Below are 22,084 nucleotides of genomic sequence, written 5' to 3' on the forward strand. Positions count from 1 at the left end.
CAGCAGTTTTCAGCTTTGAAGGTACTTGTAGTTTTAGAAAAGAAAGCGCACAAACAGACTTTCAATCCTGACGAGCAAACATTATCATCCTGCCATTTAGAGCAACTTCTGAATGAACTTTTTTTTTTCTTTTTTTTTTTTTAACTCTGTCAAACTGCCAGGGGTTTAAGAGTTGGAGTGGCTGTATGACTTCATTCATTGCGTTGTTAGCGAGTTTAGAGATGTTGCATAAAATGTGCAGGAAAAGTTCTTGCTGCTGTTCTAAATTGTCTTATCTCTTCCTCCTGTTCCCCTGAGGGATGGTACTGATTGGGAATATTGCGAGATTTGCCATTGATGTAGACAGTTTTACTTCTGTTGCTTGAGGAAAAAAAAATCTGACTAAAAGGATAAAAAAGTCAAACAAGAAAAGGACTGGTGGTTTCTTTTGTTTCCGTGCACACTTTTTAAGAAGTTTCTCTTGACTTCAGGCGTGATGGGTTCTGTCAGAAAGAGCCACAGACATCAGTAGCCATGATGCTTTCCTTTGGCTCAAAGCCTAGCAACAGCCTTGACAACGACATATTGATTGACTGCCGCACAAAGAGACAAATCAGTATTGAAATCAGATGTCTGGTGCATTGTTTATAGTTTAGATAATAATGTGTGGGAGAGAACATAACTGACACTCATCCTTGGGAATTGGGACAAAACCGTATTTTGAGGGGGTTTTGATTTTTACTCTTCAATTTTGCTGGAAAATATATTTTAAAAGATCAAATTATTTAACCTTGTTACAGGCCAACTTCTTGGTTATGACTTTTTTTTATTAGTCATCAATCGTGTTTTTGTACAAATCTGATGGAGCTGATGGAAATCTGCGATACGACTTTTAAAGGAACCTAATTTTCCTAAAAAAAAAATATTTTCAAAGAAAGATGATTATACTAGCACATTTTCACACTTATGTTTTAGATTTTCAAGGCTTTTAACACATTTTTTTTTTAGTGTTTCAAGTTGTATATTCTTGTCTGGGACAAGGTTGCTTTCTGGCACAAACGGTCAATAGCTACTGTTAGCAAAACGCTGGCTAACCAGCTAACAAATGTTTGATGTAGATTAATTTTCCTAATATTAGCCAACTCAGGCCCCAACAAACATATTGAAACTGTCTTCAAAATGTGGTTTTCTTTCTGACATGTTTTCCTGTTTCCTGTACTTAGATATGCTATATGCTAGGCTCATCTATGTTTAAAAGAAAAACAGATTTGAAGATTGTTCAAAAATGTTGCTGGGAGACCTGTAAAAGTCACAGTTACATCGTAAATCAGCTGAAGTTAGCAAAATTGACCAAGGTTCAGACTTGAAGCTGTCAAAAACCAGAACATTATGGTGTTTTGCAAGTCAGATATTATAATTTTAAAATTCATAATTCCGACTGGATGTGAAATAAACAATATTTATTTAAAACAGGAAAACACAACAAATCTGATGCTGCATTTTTGCTAACTCTGATAATGGTAGTAGCAATGAGCTGTGAGAAATAGTATTAGCGCAGCTGCCGTTAGCATCCTGCTCATTATAACATGACGCAGCTTTTATTCCGTCAGTCCTCTTTATTTCTCTTTCGCCTTTTTTAGCAGAGTCATACCCCTAAAATATTAAGCACACAGCCTTGAAATAAAAGGCACTTGACGTAATGTAATGATGTAATTGAGATGATTAAAAGTTAAAAAGTGACTGGATCAAGCCACAAAAAACAACAGAGCTACTGATCTAAGGGGAGGATGACGATGAAGAAGAGGAGCGGAAGATGTTACAATTTACAGGCTGAGACAAATGAGAACATCTGCCTGAAATGCCACAGACGCGGGCGGGCTCATGCCCCTCACACACTCGCCGGCTTTGACTCACACACACACTCGTAAAAAGGCTGCGACCACAGCGCAGATGTCACACTGAAGTGCGGAAAAGAAAGCAGCCTGATTGTTATCCACAAAGCCTCTCAAGCTGCGTTAGTCACATTCACCACTCCCATTGATAAGATCATTTGCACTGAAAGTTGGCGGGCTGCCACCGGAGTTAATCACTCGTCTTACTGGTAATTTGACCGACACGGTGTTTGCTGGATGAGCTCAAAGGCCTCCCTCTCACTGTCTTATGGGATATCACCCTCTCACTCAGCACTTGGTTTGATTAAATAAGCTCTTTTAGGCCTGATGAATCTGCGCCCCTCTCTCTTCTTATTGTTAACACGTACGGGATCTGGTGTCATCCTTGTCCACAGATGGCCAAGTAACTCAACCCAGACTGAGGCACCGCAGGAATTAATAGAAATGAGAACACACACCCACAGATCAGACCTGCACCTGCACATCCGCTCACTTCCCTCGCTGAGTAAAAATAAGGTTAGCGTGGACAATAAAAAAGCTCGGTGTGAAAGCAGAAGAAGCTGCCACACCTGAATCTGAAGCTTCGCTGAAACCTACACTCTTCCCAGCTCAGGTTCCCTCAACTTTTGTTCACTTACATGTTAAACAAAATGTTTTAGCCCTGAGGGGATTTCAAGCCCTTCTTCAGATATGTGTCAGCAGAGACATTTCCCTTTTTCCATTGTTGCATTCGCACAAGCAGAGCTCTTGATTCAGTGGGTGACTTTTACCATTTCAGTTTTTCTCCTTTGTTTTGGCTCACTTCACACTTCCCACATCCCCTTTTTTTTGCTCTCTGCTCCAATAACATTTGAGCAAGCTTGGTACCCAGTGGATCCTCAACCAACTTTCAGCTGCTGTGCTCATCTGTGATGAAAAGGAAACCAAATTTTGAAGATGCTTAAAATATATTGAAGGGAGACTCGTAAAAGCCGCCTTTAGTTACATCCTCAGTTAGCCGATGTTGCTTAGTAACTGGCTGGCTACTGATTGATGAGCTATCTATTAGCTATTGAGCTATCAGATGTAACTAGCTAGCTATGTATATATATGTATCATAAAATATAAAATTAAATAAATACATAAATAAATAAAATCCAATGCATCTTATGCACTATGTGCACATTGCCGCTGGCATTGCCTGTGGGCACCTATCCTATCAGACTTAATCTCTTCTTCATGGCACTTACTCATGTTGTTCTCTCCTGACTAGATCCTTGCTTGTGTATCAGCTCTCAAGTGAAATTGTAAGATGTCTTGAAATTTTGTGCCCGTAGTTGTTTTTGGTCCATTTCTTTGTATGTTTCGATGTATGTTTAAAAACACAACGGTTACAAAGTTGTCTAGCTCTGCAAATACGGCTGACATGATAACAACCTCGCCTTTTCCAGACATTAGAGTTGTTGTTCCATGAAACAATTGCAGACTTTTACAGAACGATTAAGAAAAACTGTATTAGAGAGAGAGATTTTGTCAAGAAAGTCAAGGTTTTATGACTGAAAAAGTCAAGTCTTTTTTTCCTTTGTGATGCACGCTCTAAACCCACCACAGTTGCAGTAACAGCTTTAATTCAGGTTGATGTGAGAAGTCAAATCTGACCCTCACTCCCGCTGATGGCTGTGTGGACAAACAGAGCAAGACGGAAACGTCAAAGCTGCGCCGGCGCTGCTCTCGGATAAGGAGAGAATGGAAGGAGCAGAGGCGGGCAAATGGGCACAGCAGCTGCCATCTGGTTGTCGTGGCGACAGGCAGCGACAATGCCTGCCTGGCTGTGGTGGCAACATCTCCGGTCAAGACAAGAGAGTGAAAGAGAGAGCAGGAGGAGGAGGAGGAGGAGGGAGGAGGAGGGATGCTGCTGGACGGGAGCCAAGACAAGAGGACACTGAGTTCAGTCGCAGAGAGGTGCAATGGCGAGAGGCCAACAGGTGGACCTGTTGTGTCTGAGCGGGCGGTGTATCATCTTCTCACTGTGAGTCTGAGTGTGATACTGTATCTTTGTGTTCCATTTTGGTGTAAATGTAAACACACCTACATGCACCTTTTGGCACACAGCATCAGAAATGGACTCAATAACCTCAGTGGTTTACACACTGCAGGCTGGATATGAGAGTACTTACACAGTCTGATGTTAAATAATCCAGTAAAAAAAGCTTCAGCTGTATGAAAACAGGGCAAACTACATCTGCTGATGAGGATCATTAATTTTTTTAAGAGATAGTTTATGTTTATTACACCAGGCTTTTCCTTTTTCTTGTAAAATATCTTCAGTTTTACCTCTTCAGGCCTCATGATGAATTTAGCAGCAGTCAGACTCATTAAATATCATTTGTTATGTGAAATAGACCTTTTCCTAAACCGGTGGTCTGCAGACTGGGAGTCCGGAGCCACACATGGAGCTCCAGTGGCTCCCTGTGACTCTGGCAAAAAAAAAAAAAATAAAAAAATCAAACTGAATATTTCTTTAACATTTCAGCTTTCATTTATTATCATTGTAGGTCTATGAAAAAGTTGAGATGACTCAAAATTTCAAGGCAACGTACTGCAATAGATTTTTGAGCTTTTAGCCCAACTCAGTTTTGAAAAAGTTTTACCAACTACTAACAAATGATCAGGTTGTTGTCAGGCTTCTGCAGAGCCTTGATGACGAGCTGATCTATTGAATTAGGTGTGTTGGAGCAGGGAAACATCTAAAACATGCAGGGTAGTGTGCCTCGAGGACCAGGGTTGGGAAACACTGGTGTAAATGAAAAATCTCAACTTAACTTGATGTGTTGGGGCTATAGGAGACTTATTAGCCGGATGGAGGTATTTTTTGTTTGTTTTTGTCTGTTTTTTCACATTTGAAAACTGATTACCACTCACTGTTTGGGAGATTCTGCAACCCTGTTTTCCTGTGGAAGAAAAATCATCATGACAGTGAGAACAATAATGACTAAATTTTAATTTTGGGTGAACTATCCCTTTAAACTTCAGACAGCTCTTCAGTATTACGAAACAGTTCCATGAACTGAGGCCTCATAAGTGATCAAAGTGTGCAGTCACCTTTCTGCAGGTCATCTTTAATGCTCAAATACTGTACAGGATTACGTCACGTTTCTGTTAAGTAACAAGATTACTGAACATGCTCCGGATCAGATTATATAGACTTCATACGGTAGATTGCAGCACTTATGTCTGTCATATTGTGTTTTATTTTTAAAGGAGATCCTTTACACATGCAGTGGAAACATGTCTTTGGTGCTGGTATAAATCTCCAGTCAGCTGTATGTGTTAGTCTCTTTTGATAGCACTGAGAGTGCTATTTTTATGATGTTTACATAATTCTTCCTCAGCCTTACGGAGCACATACGGTCCACACTTCTACATGCTGGCAACAATACAGGAAGTCTTCCTGTCTTTATGACTTCCTCCATGGCGCAGACCACAGGAAACTCGCTGGATGTAGGACACGGAAATAGCTTTCGCTCCCATAGCAGATGTGGGAATGGTAATGTCGGAGCTATTCCATGCTCCTAAATTGCTTCTTTCCTGTCATTCACGTATTCAAGTGTATAGTAGAGATTGGGTGTGTGTTAAGAAAGTGTACCTGAGATATGTGTTGGCCCAGATTTTGTGTTTTTCTTCCACCATTTCCTCGGCATGTTGCCATAGTAAGCTACATAAGTAATACTACAGGTGTCTGAGCTTAGGTAAATTTACTGTACACTGTATGTTGACCCAGCCAATAAAGCCCTGGATTACAGTCAGTACACTGCAAGATAATCCTCCCAACCTCCCCTCTATTTTCCTCCCCCTCCCCAATCCTTCCATATAGGTATTAGGGCAAAGTTAAGTTACACTGCAGACACACAGTCCTGATGGAACCATGTGGATCTGGAGATGTATTACAGAAACTTCCGAACTTGCAGATCCTGACTATTTAGTAACCATGGGGCTGGATAACAGTAGCTAACGGTAATCGTTAGCTAACTAGTTTAATCCGTATGACTGCTCTTTTTTTTTCGTTCACAAAATGAATCCCAAATATATTGGAGACTCTGTCTGCAGTCTTTTTCTTTTATCGCCTGAGTTAGCATTGTTTTAAATTTCCCCAAAACAACATCTTTGGATTAATCTACAGATGTTACCAATATTTCTGACTCATCTGTCTTGAAGTTCCCATAGTTGATTTTGCTCCATGTTTATATGTTTCACTGTATGTTTGCATTAAAAAAGCAACAGTTACAAAGTTGTTTAGATCAGTGAGATGTGAAAAATAGCATTGATTGTTAGGTAACAGACATAAAAGTTGGATTGAGTATTTAGGTTTTCTTAACCTGAGATAAAATAGGCTGATGCAAAATAAGATAGGATTCCTAAATTTAGGATTTGCTTCTGTAATGGAGAAAAATCATGTCTTATCTCTTCATATCTCTTCATATCTTAACCCCAGATGTAAGATTGTAAGTTTCTGTAACAGTCCCAGACGGTTTGGGTCTGTCCGCTGCATGGCATGTGAGGTAATCTGATCCACAAATGCCACAACCATTTTCTAATGTATTTCCAGCTCTCTTTTCCTCACCGCCCCCTCTTTCACATAGTGTACTTAGCCAAACAAAAAGCCTTTCTCTGTCTTTTCCCTCCCTCCCCTCCCCCCCCCCCCCCCCCCCCCCCCCCCCACCACCCATCAGCCAACGCTCACCCTCTCGCTCCTCTCGCCTCATAAGCGAATGTTCGCCATGATTGTGGATTTGTCTCTATTACAGGCTGCATATGAAATTAGCTCTGTCACTCTGGAGCTGCTGCTGGCTGACTGGTCTGAGAAAAGGGGAGGCTGAAACCGTAAAAAAAAAAAAAAGTGCCACATGGAGTGAGTGAGTGAGTGAGGGAAAACGAGAAGAAGGGGAGGAAAAGAGGAGGGAGGGAGTCGAGGAGGGCGTTATGGGGGAGTGGTGGGGGACTGTGAGGCCTCTGTGCTTTATTTTCCTTGAAAGCTCCCTGAAAACCGCAGACACATGGTACAGAATTCCCCTCACAGTGGGAGGGGGGGCGGGGGGAGGCAGGCCGGGCCGGCTTTGCAAGAGTACACCACACTGTCTGCGATAAACACACACTCACACACACACACACAGGGAATATTATAGGCGAGTACACACACTTGGAAAGGAAGGCAGTGTGTGAACCAGACGCACAAACACTCAGCGACACAAAAGGCAGCACAGAAAGAGGGGAACTTTGAAGGAGCCGGCGCAGGCCAACGCCTTGACATGCCTCGCACACGGAGACCTTAAAACATCATATCACCTAAATACCTCTGCAGCTCTATGGGAAAGTGGACGGGGCCACTTTCCACGGGTATTGGTATGGAGGTGGTGGTGGTGGAGGTGGTGGTGGTCGGGCAGGCGGGGAGGCGTTAATCCAATGTACAATGTGTTTAACTTTGACTGGCAGATCCCTCAAACCCTCCCACCCTCTCCTCGCTGTGGGGCCCCTTTGAGCTCGTAGATTGAGGACAACAAGTATAGAACTGGTATTTAGGTGGAGTTGGCTGACTGGGAGAAAGTGAAGGGTCAGGTGGTGTGAATGGACCTGTTAGGAGCTGGGATGTGGGCTTAGCATGGACCCAATGCCCCGGAATCAGAGTGCTCAGATGGCTGATCAGGCTTGGGGAGTAATGGGTTACTTGTAATGAGCTTATGTAATTGTGGTACAAAATAAAGATAAATGTATTCCAATACAGTTACAGAAAAACATCAGATTAGAGTTACATTTCATAAAACTGGGGATTATTTGTTAGGATTATAACATAAAGACGGATATACTAACACTTCTGACAACACCACTCTGGTCCAAGGGTGGATATGTCATGGTCATATCAGTCTCTGGTGCACAGTGCAAGCAGAGACAACATGGTGCTGCTGCCAGAGGATTGCTGACTAAGATTACTTACTGGGAATAAATGACAAAATGATTTTTGTATATTTCTCACTTTCCCCCTGATGTTCTGAATAACACGCTAGATTTGTTGCTGCAGTTGCTTAATTCACATATTGGACCAAACCAATGTGAGGTATAATAAGTGGGAATGTCCAATTTTCTATTGTTATATGTCTGTAATTAGCACAGTTGCTTGTCAGAATCTCATTGTCTAGGATTGACTACACACTGACTGACAACAACTCTGCTGTGGTTTCAATGAAACCAGCTAGTGTTGTGAACAAATGCTGACCTGGGTGGAAATTTCAATTTCATTATTTTGTCTTTAAATCAGAAAAGAGAAACAGCATCACAGTTATTATTCAACAATTCAACATCTAATTTAAAGAAAAATTTACAGGAAAAACCAACCGCTAATGTTAGCTACACAGAACAACTGCTAACGTTAGCTACACAGACCAACCACAAGTGTTACGTACACAGACCAACTGCTAAAGTTAGCTAAACAGAACAACTGCTTACTTTAGCCACACAGAACAACCACTGTAGTTAGCCACACAGACATCCAGTTACAGTAGCTAACCTATCAATACTATTATTACTACTACTTGTTACTACTTATGGCAGTTCACATGAAGTTTGAGTGTGAAGTGTGAATAGAAAACTTCACAAAGTACATTATCTCTACCTAAACATACATTCCTGCATAACAAAAGAAGAAATAGCTGGACGAACAATTAATGAACTGACAATGAACACAAAACATTATTTTTGGTTAAACCATTTGGTATTGAGGTAATCAAATGTAACTGAAAAGAATCCAGTTACATTATTTTAATACATAGATTAAATTACTGATTACATTTTAACAGACAAGTAGTTATTGTATTAGAATACATAATAATGTGGATGATCGGTAATGGAAGCAAAAACATAAAATTTGCTCTTAATTGCATGTTTTTTCAAGTTTAGACAGATCAAAATGCATAACAAATACTCTACTATTTATCTTGTCATCCTAAACTTGTTCTCCCAGCATGATAACTTAAACATCCAGTTCTTGAGGTCACATGTGGGATAATAAAATGGATGAGTAACGCCATCTAGTGGAACATCTGCCATCTGCTCCTGCTGTAAATGTAGATCAGGTCACTAAAGGTATAATACATGGCTAATTCAGCTGCCACTTACAATATAGATAAGATTATATTTCATAACATAAGTCTTGTGAACGCAGCTATAAAAACAAATTCCATTACAGTCTTTATTTCCTTTATGGCTTAAATCGATAGGGACAAACCACATAATGACTTCAATTCCTCTTTATTAATGGCTTGGCAAAGTCAGAAAAAGACTTTCTCACAAAGGGGAAGAACAAGTTTTTCCATCTTGTAGCGTGTTAACCCAGAGACCAGCACGAAAGCTCGAAAGAGGAGACGGAAAATCTGTGTCAGCACGCTGAATAGCCACTGCCTGCCTGCCTGCCTGGAAAATGAGGACACAAGGAATGGGAATACAATCAATTTATAAAAAGCCTCAAGTATGACCTTCCTACGTTTTTCCCTCTTCATGCCTGACATTACATTATGCAAATCTTTTGCCAAATGAGGCAAAAGTTATGCTCAGAAATCCACGTTTGACCACTATTGATTTTCCACTCATCATAAGGGTTTCAGTAGAGGAGAGAACTTGCGGTCAGAGTAAGGATGGATGTCATTTAATAAAAATGCTGTGTTACTAGTCATGATTTACAGTACATGGTGTTTTTATATAATTCCAGGCATTTCTTAGCCTAATGTGTTTGTCATGCCAGATGAGTGTTTTTTTTTTTTTACCAGAATGGATGAAACAGAGGGAATGCCAGAAAGCTGAGGCAATATCGGGAAAGTCTCTAAAAAGCCAAGTCATTTATTTTCACAAATAAGTACGTGCCTTCAGCTGATAGTGATCAGGATGGATTATGTTCATTGTTATAACTTTGTCTGTGCAACATAATATAGTGAAAAGCCTTCCAGAATGTGTTTTTGTGTCCAACAAATGGTCCAAACCCCCAAAGACACTGAGTTTACTGGCATGTAAGATAAAGAAAAGTAAATAAAAAGTAAAATAATATTAGTTTGATTTTCTGATGAACTGCTCTAATAAACTCTGGACAATATGTTGGTATTAAACAGGGTATGATTATCAGCTGGGCTGATTATCAGCTCTCACATTCACCTATTTTATTATTATCAGAATCATTATTTTTTTAAAATCTGATTTCCAATAAAATAAACTTATTGGAAAAATATGCTAATTTGGCTCTGTTTTTCTGTCGTCCACGTCACAGTCTTTCTCAGTGTCCCACCCACAGACTATGTGACCTATAATTTGGCTACTTTATACTGCTGAGTATCTCAATAATACATCATAACTGTTCATAATAGTTCTTCTACATTGTCTTTTTGGCACCTTATTGTTCTGAAAGTGTGTGAGACATTTAGTGCTATCGGAAACTCAGTTTCAATTTTGTAAAACTTTTATTCTATTTGTGAAAGTAGCAGCAAATTATTTCTGACCCACTTTTACAACAGTAAGGTGCAAAAAAAAAAAGGAGAAAAAAAAGTGTGTTAGACATTTTTGGTAAAAGCTTAACAGTGTCTGAAACCCACTCTCAGATTTGTTAAACTGTTATTCTAATTGTGAAAATGCAAAAAGGGAGATTTCACTTTGTTTTTTCACATCTGGACCACATTGGACCAGGTCTCTTTGAAAAACCACTGTACACAGACTGTTCAAATCTGGACTAGATTATCTCAGAGAAGCCTCTTTAAGAGACTATGACAGATTTGTGAAATAGTCTGTTTGTGAAAATGCAAAAAAATAGACATTTCACTGCTTCTTTTCACATCTAGACAGCAATGGACCAGGTCCAGATTAAAACCACCGTAGCAGTCGATATTTTTGAAAGACATCTGGTCCCATTTTTGCACTTTCACAAACAGTAAGTTTCACAAATTTGAAAGTGGGTTTCTGTCAGCTGTAAGGCTTTATGTAAAATGTCTAACACACTTTCATCACAGTAAGAGGTGCAAAAACCAGATGACTGGTTGCTCTGCAGTTTAAGTTAGTTTCCATTTACCCTTAATGAATTGGGAAGCCAAAGTTTGCCAAGAAAAAAAGTTCAGTCAAGTTTGTTTTCCCACTTTTATTGGTTCAAACCACATGACAATTCAACAAGTTTCTCTCATTTGTCAGATTGGGACAGTTTCATAGACTTGAAGGAGATGTTCCCAGTTGATATTCGTAGATAATCTAGTTCTAACAAGTCTTCACCGAGTCCCTGAGTCTTTGTGGTGTCAGGTGACAAAACATCAGACATATTAAAAGCCCCACTTCCACTTCCTTCATTATCCAGGAATAAAGCTAATGTCTTCATGTCACTGTCAGCTTCTTCACTTCTAACACCCAACTTGTTTTCCTCAACACTACTGAAATATTCTCCCTCTTCTTCATCAGGTCCTCTGCTTGTGTTGTGGACCGCATCCTCAGATTTTACAGCCCAATGACCCGCTTCTTCTTTTTGCTCGGTCGTAGCTGTAGCGTTTGAAGAATAATCCTTATCAGCTGGTGTGATTGGTGTCTGGGTTGTAGCTCTGACACCGCTGAACGAGGCACTTCCTAGAATATCAGCGTACGTGACAGCTTTGACTCTGGCAGGCCGCTTGGGCAGCCTGAATATGGCTACTGCTTTTCCAGTGCCGTTGGTCAGGGAGGCAGATTCATTGAGCTTCTTGCCATTAGTTCCTTTCACACGTTTGCCTCTCACCATGCTGCTGGTGGCACTGCTGAACAGACTCGCCTTCACTGCAACAGCTCTGGTTTTGTTGGGTGTTCTTGGCTCAAATATTTGGCTGGATTCAACTTTGAGGTCGTCTGCAGATCTGAGATAAACTGAGGAGATTATGTGACTTGCAGATGCTGGAGTTGGGTTTTGTCCTTTGTACTTCCAGTGTGTGTTAAAAACATTTCCAATTCTGTTTTGAAATCCCTTGTATTTGTCAGGCATAAAGCTGGTGACTGCTTCAGGGCTTTCTGTTGTCTTTAAAGGAGGTTTCAAGTCATTTTGACTCTCTGTGGATTCACGGCTGCTACCTGGCTCTGTTTTATTAAACCACCTTTGAATCCTGCTGCTTGTCAGTTGCCAGATCTGAGAGGTTCTAGGTTTAAAACCTCCAAAACCCTGCTGGACTGTGGAGGGCTTGTCCGGCTCTTTAACTAAGGGTTTGGCTCCCTCGTGTGGTCGACTGCCAAATCCTTTGAGACCATATATCCTCCTGTGGATTCTGAACTGTCTGCGATCTGGGTTGCTGTCCACACTGGCATCACTTTCAGGCAGCGGAGGCTGGACTTCCTTTACCCTCGATGTGAACGGTCTCATTGTCTGGACGGCATATAAAGTTCCAGGAGAAGGCGTCCTCTCAAGCTTTGCTGGTGAAGTAGTTGTAGTAGACGATTCTCTCTGCTCAAAGCGATACTTTTGTGACAAAGGCGGGTATTTATTTGCAACTTTAAGCTTTCCTTTGTCAAAGCTGAATCTTTGAGAGGTCGTCCTTCGATGGTTAGATGACTCCGTCACACCTCTCCATGTAGGATTTGTAAATCCTCTGAAGCTGTAGATGCTTTTTGTGGGTCGTCCAGGTTTGGTTGCATTAACTTGGCCACTTACTACAGGTTTCTCACTATCTGTGGCATGATTACCAAGGAAGACTTTATGAGGTGTAGGGACAACTCTTTCCATGGTGTTGCCTGTCCCCGGAGCAGGATGCACAGACATTTGAGGAAGATTTTGTCCTGTGGTGCGTTCGTATTTGATAAAACCTCCTGTCTGAGCACCATACTGGGCCATATTAGCGTTATGGTACACTGGATTAACATGAGACAGATGTTGTACTTCCTTGGTTGGCTTTTCACTCTGTGATTGTTTGAAATTTGAAGAAAACCAGCCATAAATTTGAGGATCAGAGGGACTTTGCTGATGTGATGTTGTGGAATAAGTGCTGCGTCTGTCACCAGTGACTGTATTAATTAATGTCTTGTGGCCACCAAGAGAGTCCTGGGAGTCCTTGAACAGATACGACTGGATTTTTTTGTGTTTTGGAGTCTCACTGTTGCTCAGCCCCTGGGAGAAATCTGTGATGGATGACAACGGTTTTTCTGGGCTTGGATTGCTTTTAATAACAGAGGCGTCCAAGCCATTGCTGATTGATGGTGCATGAGGGGCAGTTTGACTTGCGAAGCCGAGAAAATTGCCTGATTGAATCCCACTAGATGTACTCCATGGCCCAACCGCAGCAAGCTCATTTGTCTCTTTATAGCCGCTGTAATGCCCCCTTGAAGTTGGCAGTGGAGTACTCCAATATCTACCAGCCTGGGAGGAAGACAGGGAAGAGTCAGAGGGCTGCCAAACAGCCACCTTTGGAGAGTCATTTCCAGGGAGGTTTTCTTTGTTGTAGGATTTCTGGGCATCTTTTTGAGGGTCCCAAACCAGTGAGGGACCAGAGCTCTGATGAAAAGGACCGGCAGCTCCTTTGTGAGATGATTTTCTAATGATCACTGGGTGTGAATAATAGGAATTTCCACTTTGGGCTCCTTTCTGAGAGAGAGGATGGTAATTTACTCTGGATTGAGGCCTCTCAAAGCTTTGTCCTCCAAGCTGCTGAGAGTGGCTGGTGAAAATGCCGCTTGCTGACCTCACTTCACTCTGCACTCCAGTTGTTCCTGCTCGAAACTCCCCCTTATCTGGGGTGTTTTCATTGTAACCAAAGCTACCGTCTATAAACTGTAGATGTTTTGACTGACGGTCAATGATTGACGGGAATTCCCTGTAATTACCACCCGCCTCAGTTTCAGCATTAGTTTCAGTTTGGAGTCCAGTTTTGGTTGATAGCAGACCAGTGGATAGAGGATGATGTTGACTGTATGGAGAATATAGTCGTCTCAGGACATTGTGTCTCACTCCAGTGTCCATTTGGGTTGTTACAGGACTGGCTAAATGTGGAGAAGACATAAGAAATAAGGATTTATTCTTTCAAAAACTGTTGTACAGGGAAATAATTCATGTAAAACCATTAAAATATGGGAAGAAATGTCCCACAGGTTAAATAGATAGTTTGTTTGTTTTTTTTAAATGGGGTTGTATGAGGTAGTCAGTGTATTAACTGGATGGCAGTCAGCACGCCCCCATTTTAGAGGAGCAGCAGGTGTAGCAGAGGATGCTAAGCAATGTTGTGGACAGGGTCAGCAGCAAAATGTATTTTAGCTATCTAAAAATTCAGTTTAAAGGGACAGTTCACCCAAAAATGAAAATTCAGTCATGATCTAATCACTCTCATGCCGATTTAACAGGAAAACAGTATTGCAGAAGGTTATTTACACCATGGTTTTAGCCTAAATCTTCACCGTAGATCCTTAGCTTGGAGCCATGTTCATATGCATATGCACACTGTCTGAACTGGGTGTGTGTGTTGTGACAGTGTGCAAATGGCACACCACAGACTTTAGGAGACTTGGATTGTGCAAGATGAGTGGTATGGAGGCATTTTATGTTTTTTTTCCCAGTTGGTTTTTTTTTTGGGAGATTGTGCAACACTCCAGCAGTTTTGTGTGGACTAAAAAACTAAACCTGACCTTCTATGGGGGTGAGTAGAGAATGACTCAATTTTTCATTTTTGTGAGACGTGTCCCTTGAAGTGTACACACAACATTTTCTGATGAGATGGATTCATCAAACTTACACAATAATACAAACAAATTAACCGGTCGAGACAGTAGTAGATCAGCAACGTCTGTGTTTTATGAGGTAGAATTAGTGATTTTGCCAAAGAAGTCTGGTGCCTTTGTAGAGAGCAATATTTGGCTTATATAACATCAGTCAATCATCTAAAAGGCTGTCTGACAGCAACATAAATGTGGTGAAAATATTCTAAATATACCATACACTTAAACTGATATTAAGATTTTTAGGTGGACCCTTTTTTTTAGATGGCTAAAATGAACTTTGCTGCTGACCTTGAACACAGCAGAGCCATATTTGCGTTACACAACAGCTTTAGTTCCCCTTAGGATACCAAGCTAAAGCAGTGAAAATATTCTAAATATAGCAAACACTTAAACTGATGAGGTTTTGTTTGCTTTCTGATTTACCTTGCCGTGAGACATCCTTTTCCAACAGTAAACTGCCAAAACCAAATATTGCTCTCTGCTTTCCGACAGCAAGGTAAAGTGGTGAAAATATTCTAAATATAGCGTACACTTAAACTAATATTCAGTCTTTTTTTGGTGAGCCTTTTTATAGCTGGCTAAAGTAGCTTAGCTTAGCTTTCTACACCAGTACTGGTGTAGTACCTCATACAGCCCCACTTAAAAAGAATCAAAACCTTTAAAGTTTTCATTTGATTCTTTACAATGGTGTTACTTAGTCAAATGTTCTTATCTTTGGTATGTCACTTTGATATTTTATGCCCATTTCATATCCTCATTTAAATTAAATATAATCTGAAATTACTATGCCACAAGGTCAAATAAATTTCCAACCTGAGAAAATATCTGTTTTTCTAACTGTTCTGCTACCATTAAAACAATCTGCTGCAGCTTTAAGGAAACAAATATGTCAGCTTCTATCAAACCCATCTAATCAGTCAACACGTCACGCCACTCTGACATTTATCAGAGAGGTATCAACTCATTGAAACTACAGATACTGCAGTATTGGACTGGCAGATACTGGCCTGTTTGTGCTCACCTTTCACAGCATCTGAACACATGATAAACGACATGACAGCTGCACAGACGACAAACAAGAGTCTGCAGAGAAAAGAAAAACACGCACTCACTCGAGTATTGATGTAATTTGACAAATGCTATCAATCAAAAAGTATCACTGATCCTTTTCAGTTTTATTTTATGACCTACATGTGCAAAAAGTTTGATATTTACCTTGAGCAGAGGGCAGAATTTTCTAACATGATGGATAAATTCCTCCAAAGTTTTTATAATAGTCAAAACAAGACTGTAGAAATAAGTTTCAATCCATGTGTTTTATTTGTCAAACAAATGAGTCACAGAGCGCTGCTGCTCTGCTGCTGGTTGTGAGTCTGATTGGAGGCAATCCTGTTCACCTGGCTTCAAGTAACCCACTTCCTGGAGCTGTGAAGGGGAGTTTTCTTATTTTAGCTCATTTAATGGAGGCTACATCACAGTTTCTTGAAATACTTGATCCCTTTCCCGTTTTATCCTTAAAGTTCTTTGCATACATCAACACTTTGCCTCCTCCTTGACTTTTACTTTATAAAGTCTGTTTTTAGTTAGGCCCAGACATGATGCAATGTGTTATTTTAACTGTGTTTTTGTGCACACAGCTAGGCCATTGTTTTCAGTTTTTTTTTTTTTATAATGCCTATTGCACAGTGACTCACTCAAACGCCCATCTGAAATTCACAACAGAAAGCTTCAAAATGACTTGGATCCAGAGTTCATTTATTTTTCCTTAAATATTTAACAAATATAAAATAAATACAGTCATAAAAGAATAAATATTATTTACATGAGTGCATAATATGTGCCACTTTGGCAATTCACAAGTTTTCTGATTCCATTTGACTACATCTGCTACACATTGGTCATCATTTAAACAAGCAATCAGAAAGCTGAAAAGCGGTAACTAACAGTGGTTGACTGTGTCCATGTGTCTTACTATCAAGGTTTCATCATCATCATCATCATCATCATCGTCATCATCAAGTCCATGTTGTGTAGAAGAACCGTTGAAAATAAATATACTGTAGCATCACATTATCCAGGGGAATCTGCAGCTTCTTAAAACATGTAGCAGGCCATCATAGCGAAGTTCCTCATATCCTCATTGGTCATACAGTCTGTTAAAGGAAAACAGGAAATGTTAGAAAAATTGATTCATCCACTGTTTTTTTTTTGTTTTTTTTTTAAATAAAGCTTCCTGTTAAGGGTTGCGTACTTATTTTGATATTTTGAAATGTGGCACACTGTACACTGAAGCTGAATCAGAAAAATCTTTAACTTTGTACAGTATCACTACGTTTTCTAATGTCATGGAAAAAAAAAGATTATGTAAACCATTATAATGAGAAATAATGAGTTAGTCTCTCAAAATAATGACTTACTCTATCAAAATAATGAGTGAGCATCTAGAAGTTTCCCATTATTTTGCAATTCAAAGTTAAATCATTATTTCAAGATAAATCCTTATTTTGATCAAATTGCTCATTGTTTTGAAACAGTTATTATTTTAACATTTTCAAACATAAGTGGGTCCTACGTCGTTATTTTGAGATAAATAAGTACTTAATTGGAAATACTAACTTTTTATTTTAAGATACTAAACTCGTTATTTTAGAAAAGTTTATCATTTTGAGGAAGTTTCTCATTATTTTGAGATAGTAAGTTATTATTTTAACTGTTTGAACATAAGTGGGTCCTACATCTTTACTTTGAGATGAGTAAGTACTTATCTTGAGATACTTACTCTATTTTAAACTCATTATTTTTAGATAGCAAGTTACTACTTTAAAAATAAGTAGGCATTACGTCATTATTTTGGGATAAACAAGTACTTATTTAGAGATACTTTTTATTTTAAAGATACTAACTCATTATTTTAAAATAAGTGGGTCCTACAACGTTATTTTGAGATGAATAAGTATTCATTTTGAGAAAGTTTCTTACATGACTACATGATCTTTTTTCCATCATAATGGCCGCAAAATATTTCTGTCAACGTTATAGCCTTAACTAAAAACAAAAAACACCAACAAACTTATAGTTTTGAACCACAGCCTGCTGTCTACTTACTTTCTTGGCGCCTCTGTCGTGAACTCTTGCCCCAAATCTTCCGCCAAACTTTCCCGCAGGATCGCCGGATCCTCCCCCCTCTGGCGCCGTCGAACGAGCCGCTGTCCTCGGCTGGACTCTCCGGAGCGCTCCCCTCCTCGCAGTCGTCACAGCTGTCTTGAACTTCACCCACATCTTTCGCCGGCTCGTCCTCCTCTCGGTCGAGGAGTCCCGCGACCAGCAGCCGCAACAGGACGCTCTCGTCCACCCTCAGCTCGGCTCTGACCCTCCCCTCCCCGGAGATGGACGTGGCGTGTCGGCAGAGCGGGCAGACGATGGTGTGTATGTCCGCTGTCAGGCGCGCCTCCTCGGATTCCTGCTGGGGTCGAGAGAGGGCCAGCAGGCAGCTCTCACAGAAGCTGTGTTTGCACTGGAGCTCCCGGGGACACCGCCGACCGGCGTTATAGGTCCAGTAACAAATCCCGCACTCAAGCTCTGAGTACATGCTACTGGTTTCTGGTCTGTTTTGAGCTGGTCTTTAGTGATATGCCTTCAGGTTTGAATGAAGTGAGTAGTGAGCTGCCCAGACTTATACCTCAGGGTGTGAGGAAATGCGTGGGAGGGACTCAAAGCATCACACATTTGAGCCAAATAAACATGTAACCTATGAGTCATCAAAGCTACTTTTACACGTGATGAAACCACGATACAGACACACCTACTGCTGTGTACAGAGTCTCGCAGTCAGTGATTATACAGGTGCAAGCTGATGCAAGACCTAACTACATAAATTAGGTTTAAAATAAATCAATTCAGACTGAAAATAGGACAGAGCTCTATTGCACAAAACTATAATCAGAAAGTTTAGTGATGTTACCAAAATTAACAGTCTAGTCTGCATAGAGATGCCTGCTTACCCAAATTAAAATAAATAAATTTGACTGCTGTTGCGACCTGGTAAGCTAAAAACAGGTGGGAAAACCATTTCAACTTTCAGCTGCCCAGTATTGCTTAACAGAATGTTACATTGTTTGCTAACTAACAAAAAAGTTAACAAAATGTTGCATTGTTTGCTAACTAACAACAAAGTTAACAAAATGTTACATTGTTTGTTAACTAACTAAAAAGTTAACAAAATGTTGCATTGTTTGCTAGCTAGCAAAAAGTGAATAAACATATTGTTGTTAGCTAATTAAAGAATTAAAGTGTAACATTGTTTGCTAGCTAACCAAAAAGTTTTTTATTTGAAAATGTGGCATTGATTGCTAGCCAGCTAAAAAGTTAACAAAATGTTACACTGTTTGGTAGCCAGCTTAAAAGTTAACAAACCATTATATTGTTGCCAGCCAGTTAAAAAAATTAAATGTTACATCTTTTGCTAGCTAGCTAAAAAGTTAATAAAATGTTGTATTGGTTACTAGCTAGCTAAAAGATTAACGAAATGTTACATTGTTTGCTAGCTAGCTAAAAAGTTAACAAACATTATATTGTTGTTAGCTAGTTAAATAATTAAAATGTTACATTGTTTGCTAGTTTGCTAAAAAGTTAACAACATGTTGCATTGTTTGTTGCATTGTTAAAATGCTAACTAAATGTTACATTCTTTGCTATGCAACTAAAAAGTCAGCAAAATGTTATATTGTTTATTAGCTAGCTTAAAGGTCAACAAACCATTATATTGCTGCTAGCTAATTAAAGAATTCAAATGTTTCATTGTTTGCTAGGCAACTAAAAATAAACAAACTTACTTTGTTTGCTTTGTAGCTAAAATGTTAACAAAATCTTCCATAGTTTGCTATCTAGGTAAAAAGTTAATGTTGTAACCTCGCTAAACTGAGGTTTAAATTTAAGATTTCTTAATTTTAAGATACATTAAAAGTTTGGTACAACATATTCAAACCCTGTTTTAATTTTTTCTAAAAATGAATCCTTGTTGGTAAAACCCAGCCTATGCTGGATTGGGAACTGTTATCCCTGACAGGCAAAGACTCAACAAGCTTTATTTAAAACATCTGTTATTTAATCTTACGTGACTTTATGCCAGGCGTTTTACCACTCCTCGCCCTTACTGACACTCCTGGATGTTTGTGACTGATATGACGTCAGGCCCTCCCTCTCTCCATGGTAATTCCCAAACAACCCCCTCCTAACAGTTGCCTCTCCTTTCATGGTGACTTCCGCTGGAACCTTGGCCAACAATCACAATCTCTCTCTCTCTCTCTCTCTCTCTCTCTCTCTCTCTCTCTCGCTCTCTCTCTCTCTCTCTCTCTCTCTCTCTCCCTCTCCCTCTCTCTCTCTCTCTCTCTCTCTCTCTCTCTCTCTCTCTCCCTCCCTCTCTTGTAGGCCTTCCCGCTCTTGGATCCAGCTGTGAACTTACTGTAAAGTTGTTCGGTCAAAACAGCTTTTCAGCCTGAATGACCGAAAAAAAAAGAAAAAAAATCCAAAGAAGTGAGTTTAAGAAACATTTACTTAAATGTTTACTTGTGTACTTAACAAGATCAGGCGTATGTGTAATTTTATTTTAACAAATGTGGTCATGCTTATGATAACTTTTTACCATCTTATTGACAATTTAGGATACTTTCTGTTATAGTTATGGCTGGGAATCAAGTTACAGAGACCACAGAGGCGATTTTGACTGGTCACAGTCGGGAAAGTCCAGGATTAAATGATAGAATTAACCATGGATGGATTCCATTTCTGGTGTGTTGGCTCACTGTCATGGTTTACTGGGAAATGTCTATAAAACAGAGCCACTGTTAATGTTGTTTGTAACACCTGTGCTTTTCCTTCTAGTCAAAATGTCTGGTGTGAAAAAGGCCTCATGAGCAGTTAGAGGTTAAGGTTGTTGCTCAGTAGTAGTGAATAGTGAGGGGTTAGTATTAGTAGCATGAGCCTTTCAAGCCTACCCAACCCTTTAATATCCAAAATATCAGATTTTTCTTAAGCATATTTCTTAAAACAATGCTGACATCCCAATATGCACAATCCAATGCATTTGTTTGACCTCCTAAAGTGATTTATCTCTGTTTCTAGCAAAAACAACAAACATATGAATATTATATCCCATTTTTGCCATATTATGCCAATAAATGCCTGTAAAATCTTAAAACCTGGACCTTTAATTTCCCCCTTTTCAGCTTCGTGACAATGTTTTTTTTGTCAGTAATCCAAATTATTTTATTTTGCTCAGGGGGGAGGAGAATTTTTCAATGCAGGGACAGCTTTAATTAAAAAGAAATTAAAGTAACCTCCCTCGAGGAGGTTATGTTTATGTTATTTATGTTATGTCCTTTTGTCAGCAGGAACCCATTAAATGTTGGAGCAGATACACACATGTACACATACATGTATTTGTGTGAACTGCAAATCACTGTGAACACTCCCAAATGTTGTCTGATGGTTGTAAAACTTTATTAACCCACACAGAAACATTTATTTCTCATTACACCATGTGTCTGGGCTTTTCTTTTCACTAACCTTTTGCTGAAAGCTTCACAAAGTTGTCACCAACTGCATAGTATCAGGCAACCACCGAGGAACTTGTGATGACTTAGTCTAATAAGTCATTACTCTGAAAACAGCAGAGTAGGCGTCTAACCTGTCCGTGCAGGACAAGCTGGTTACAAAGAAATTGATTCAGTATCTGATACCGTTGTACGTTCTGCATGCTGTCTGTTTACACTTCGTAGGAACATCACCCCTGCTTTAAACACACACACATTAACTGCTCTGTTCCTCAAACCTTCAGTAGGTTTTTGTACGTGACATTACAGTGAATCAGAAGGGATCATTCCCGGTCTGCAGAAGAAATTTTTGTTTAACAACCGCAGTTCCAGAAATGTTGTGGTGTTGAGTAAAATGTAAATAAAAACAGAGGGCAATGATTTGCAAATACTTTGGACCTACATTTAACTGAATACAGCACAAAGACATGTTCAAAGTGATTAACTTTGTTTTTTTTGTGAGTTTACACTCATTCTGAATTTGATGAAGACAGCATGTTCCAAAAAGTCTGGAAAGGGTGCCACTGTGTCACATCACCTTTTATTTTAACAGCACTCAGTCAGCGTTTGGGAACTGAGGACACTAACTGTTGAAGTTTTGAAAGTTAAACTCTTTAATCCTGTTTGATATGCAACTTCAAGTGCTCAACAGTCTCTTTGCAAACTGTGTTTACTGACAGTTTCCCAACGTTTCTTGAGCCCATGTTGTATCCTTTATACCGTTATGTAGGTTTTTAATAAGGTGTTGCCTGAGGGGTTTGCGGCCTTGTGCCGTATGTGCAGAGATTTCTCTGGATTCTCTGAATCTTTTAATGACATTACGGATTGTAGATGGTAAAATCTCTAAATTCTTGCAGTTTTCTGTTGAGAAACATCCTTAAACTGTTTGATTATTTGCTCAAGGAG

General features: G+C 39.7%; 2 protein-coding genes across 2 annotated transcripts; both read right to left on the reverse strand.

Moving 5' to 3' along the window:
• Positions 1-10,998: 10,998 nt before the first annotated feature.
• On the reverse strand, positions 10,999-13,874 carry LOC146305676 (uncharacterized). Its single transcript, XM_084712745.1, has one exon. The coding sequence runs from the start codon at positions 13,834-13,836 to the stop codon at positions 11,053-11,055; it is 2,784 nt and encodes a 927-aa protein (XP_084568871.1). The 5' UTR covers positions 13,837-13,874; the 3' UTR covers positions 10,999-11,052.
• Positions 13,875-16,322: 2,448 nt separating this feature from the next.
• Positions 16,323-18,244, reverse strand: LOC146305677 (RING finger protein 227). Its single transcript, XM_084712746.1, has 2 exons — positions 17,694-18,244; positions 16,323-16,741 (listed from the first exon to the last, which is right to left on the reverse strand). Exons 1-2 carry the CDS (start codon positions 18,175-18,177, stop codon positions 16,683-16,685), a joined length of 543 nt encoding a protein of 180 aa, XP_084568872.1. The 5' UTR covers positions 18,178-18,244; the 3' UTR covers positions 16,323-16,682.
• Positions 18,245-22,084: the final 3,840 nt, after the last annotated feature.

Source organism: Lutjanus erythropterus, chromosome 23, assembly GCF_056507025.1.
Source record: "Lutjanus erythropterus isolate fLutEry1 chromosome 23, fLutEry1.hap2, whole genome shotgun sequence".
In the NCBI taxonomy this organism is placed as follows: Eukaryota; Metazoa; Chordata; class Actinopteri; order Lutjaniformes; family Lutjanidae; genus Lutjanus; species Lutjanus erythropterus.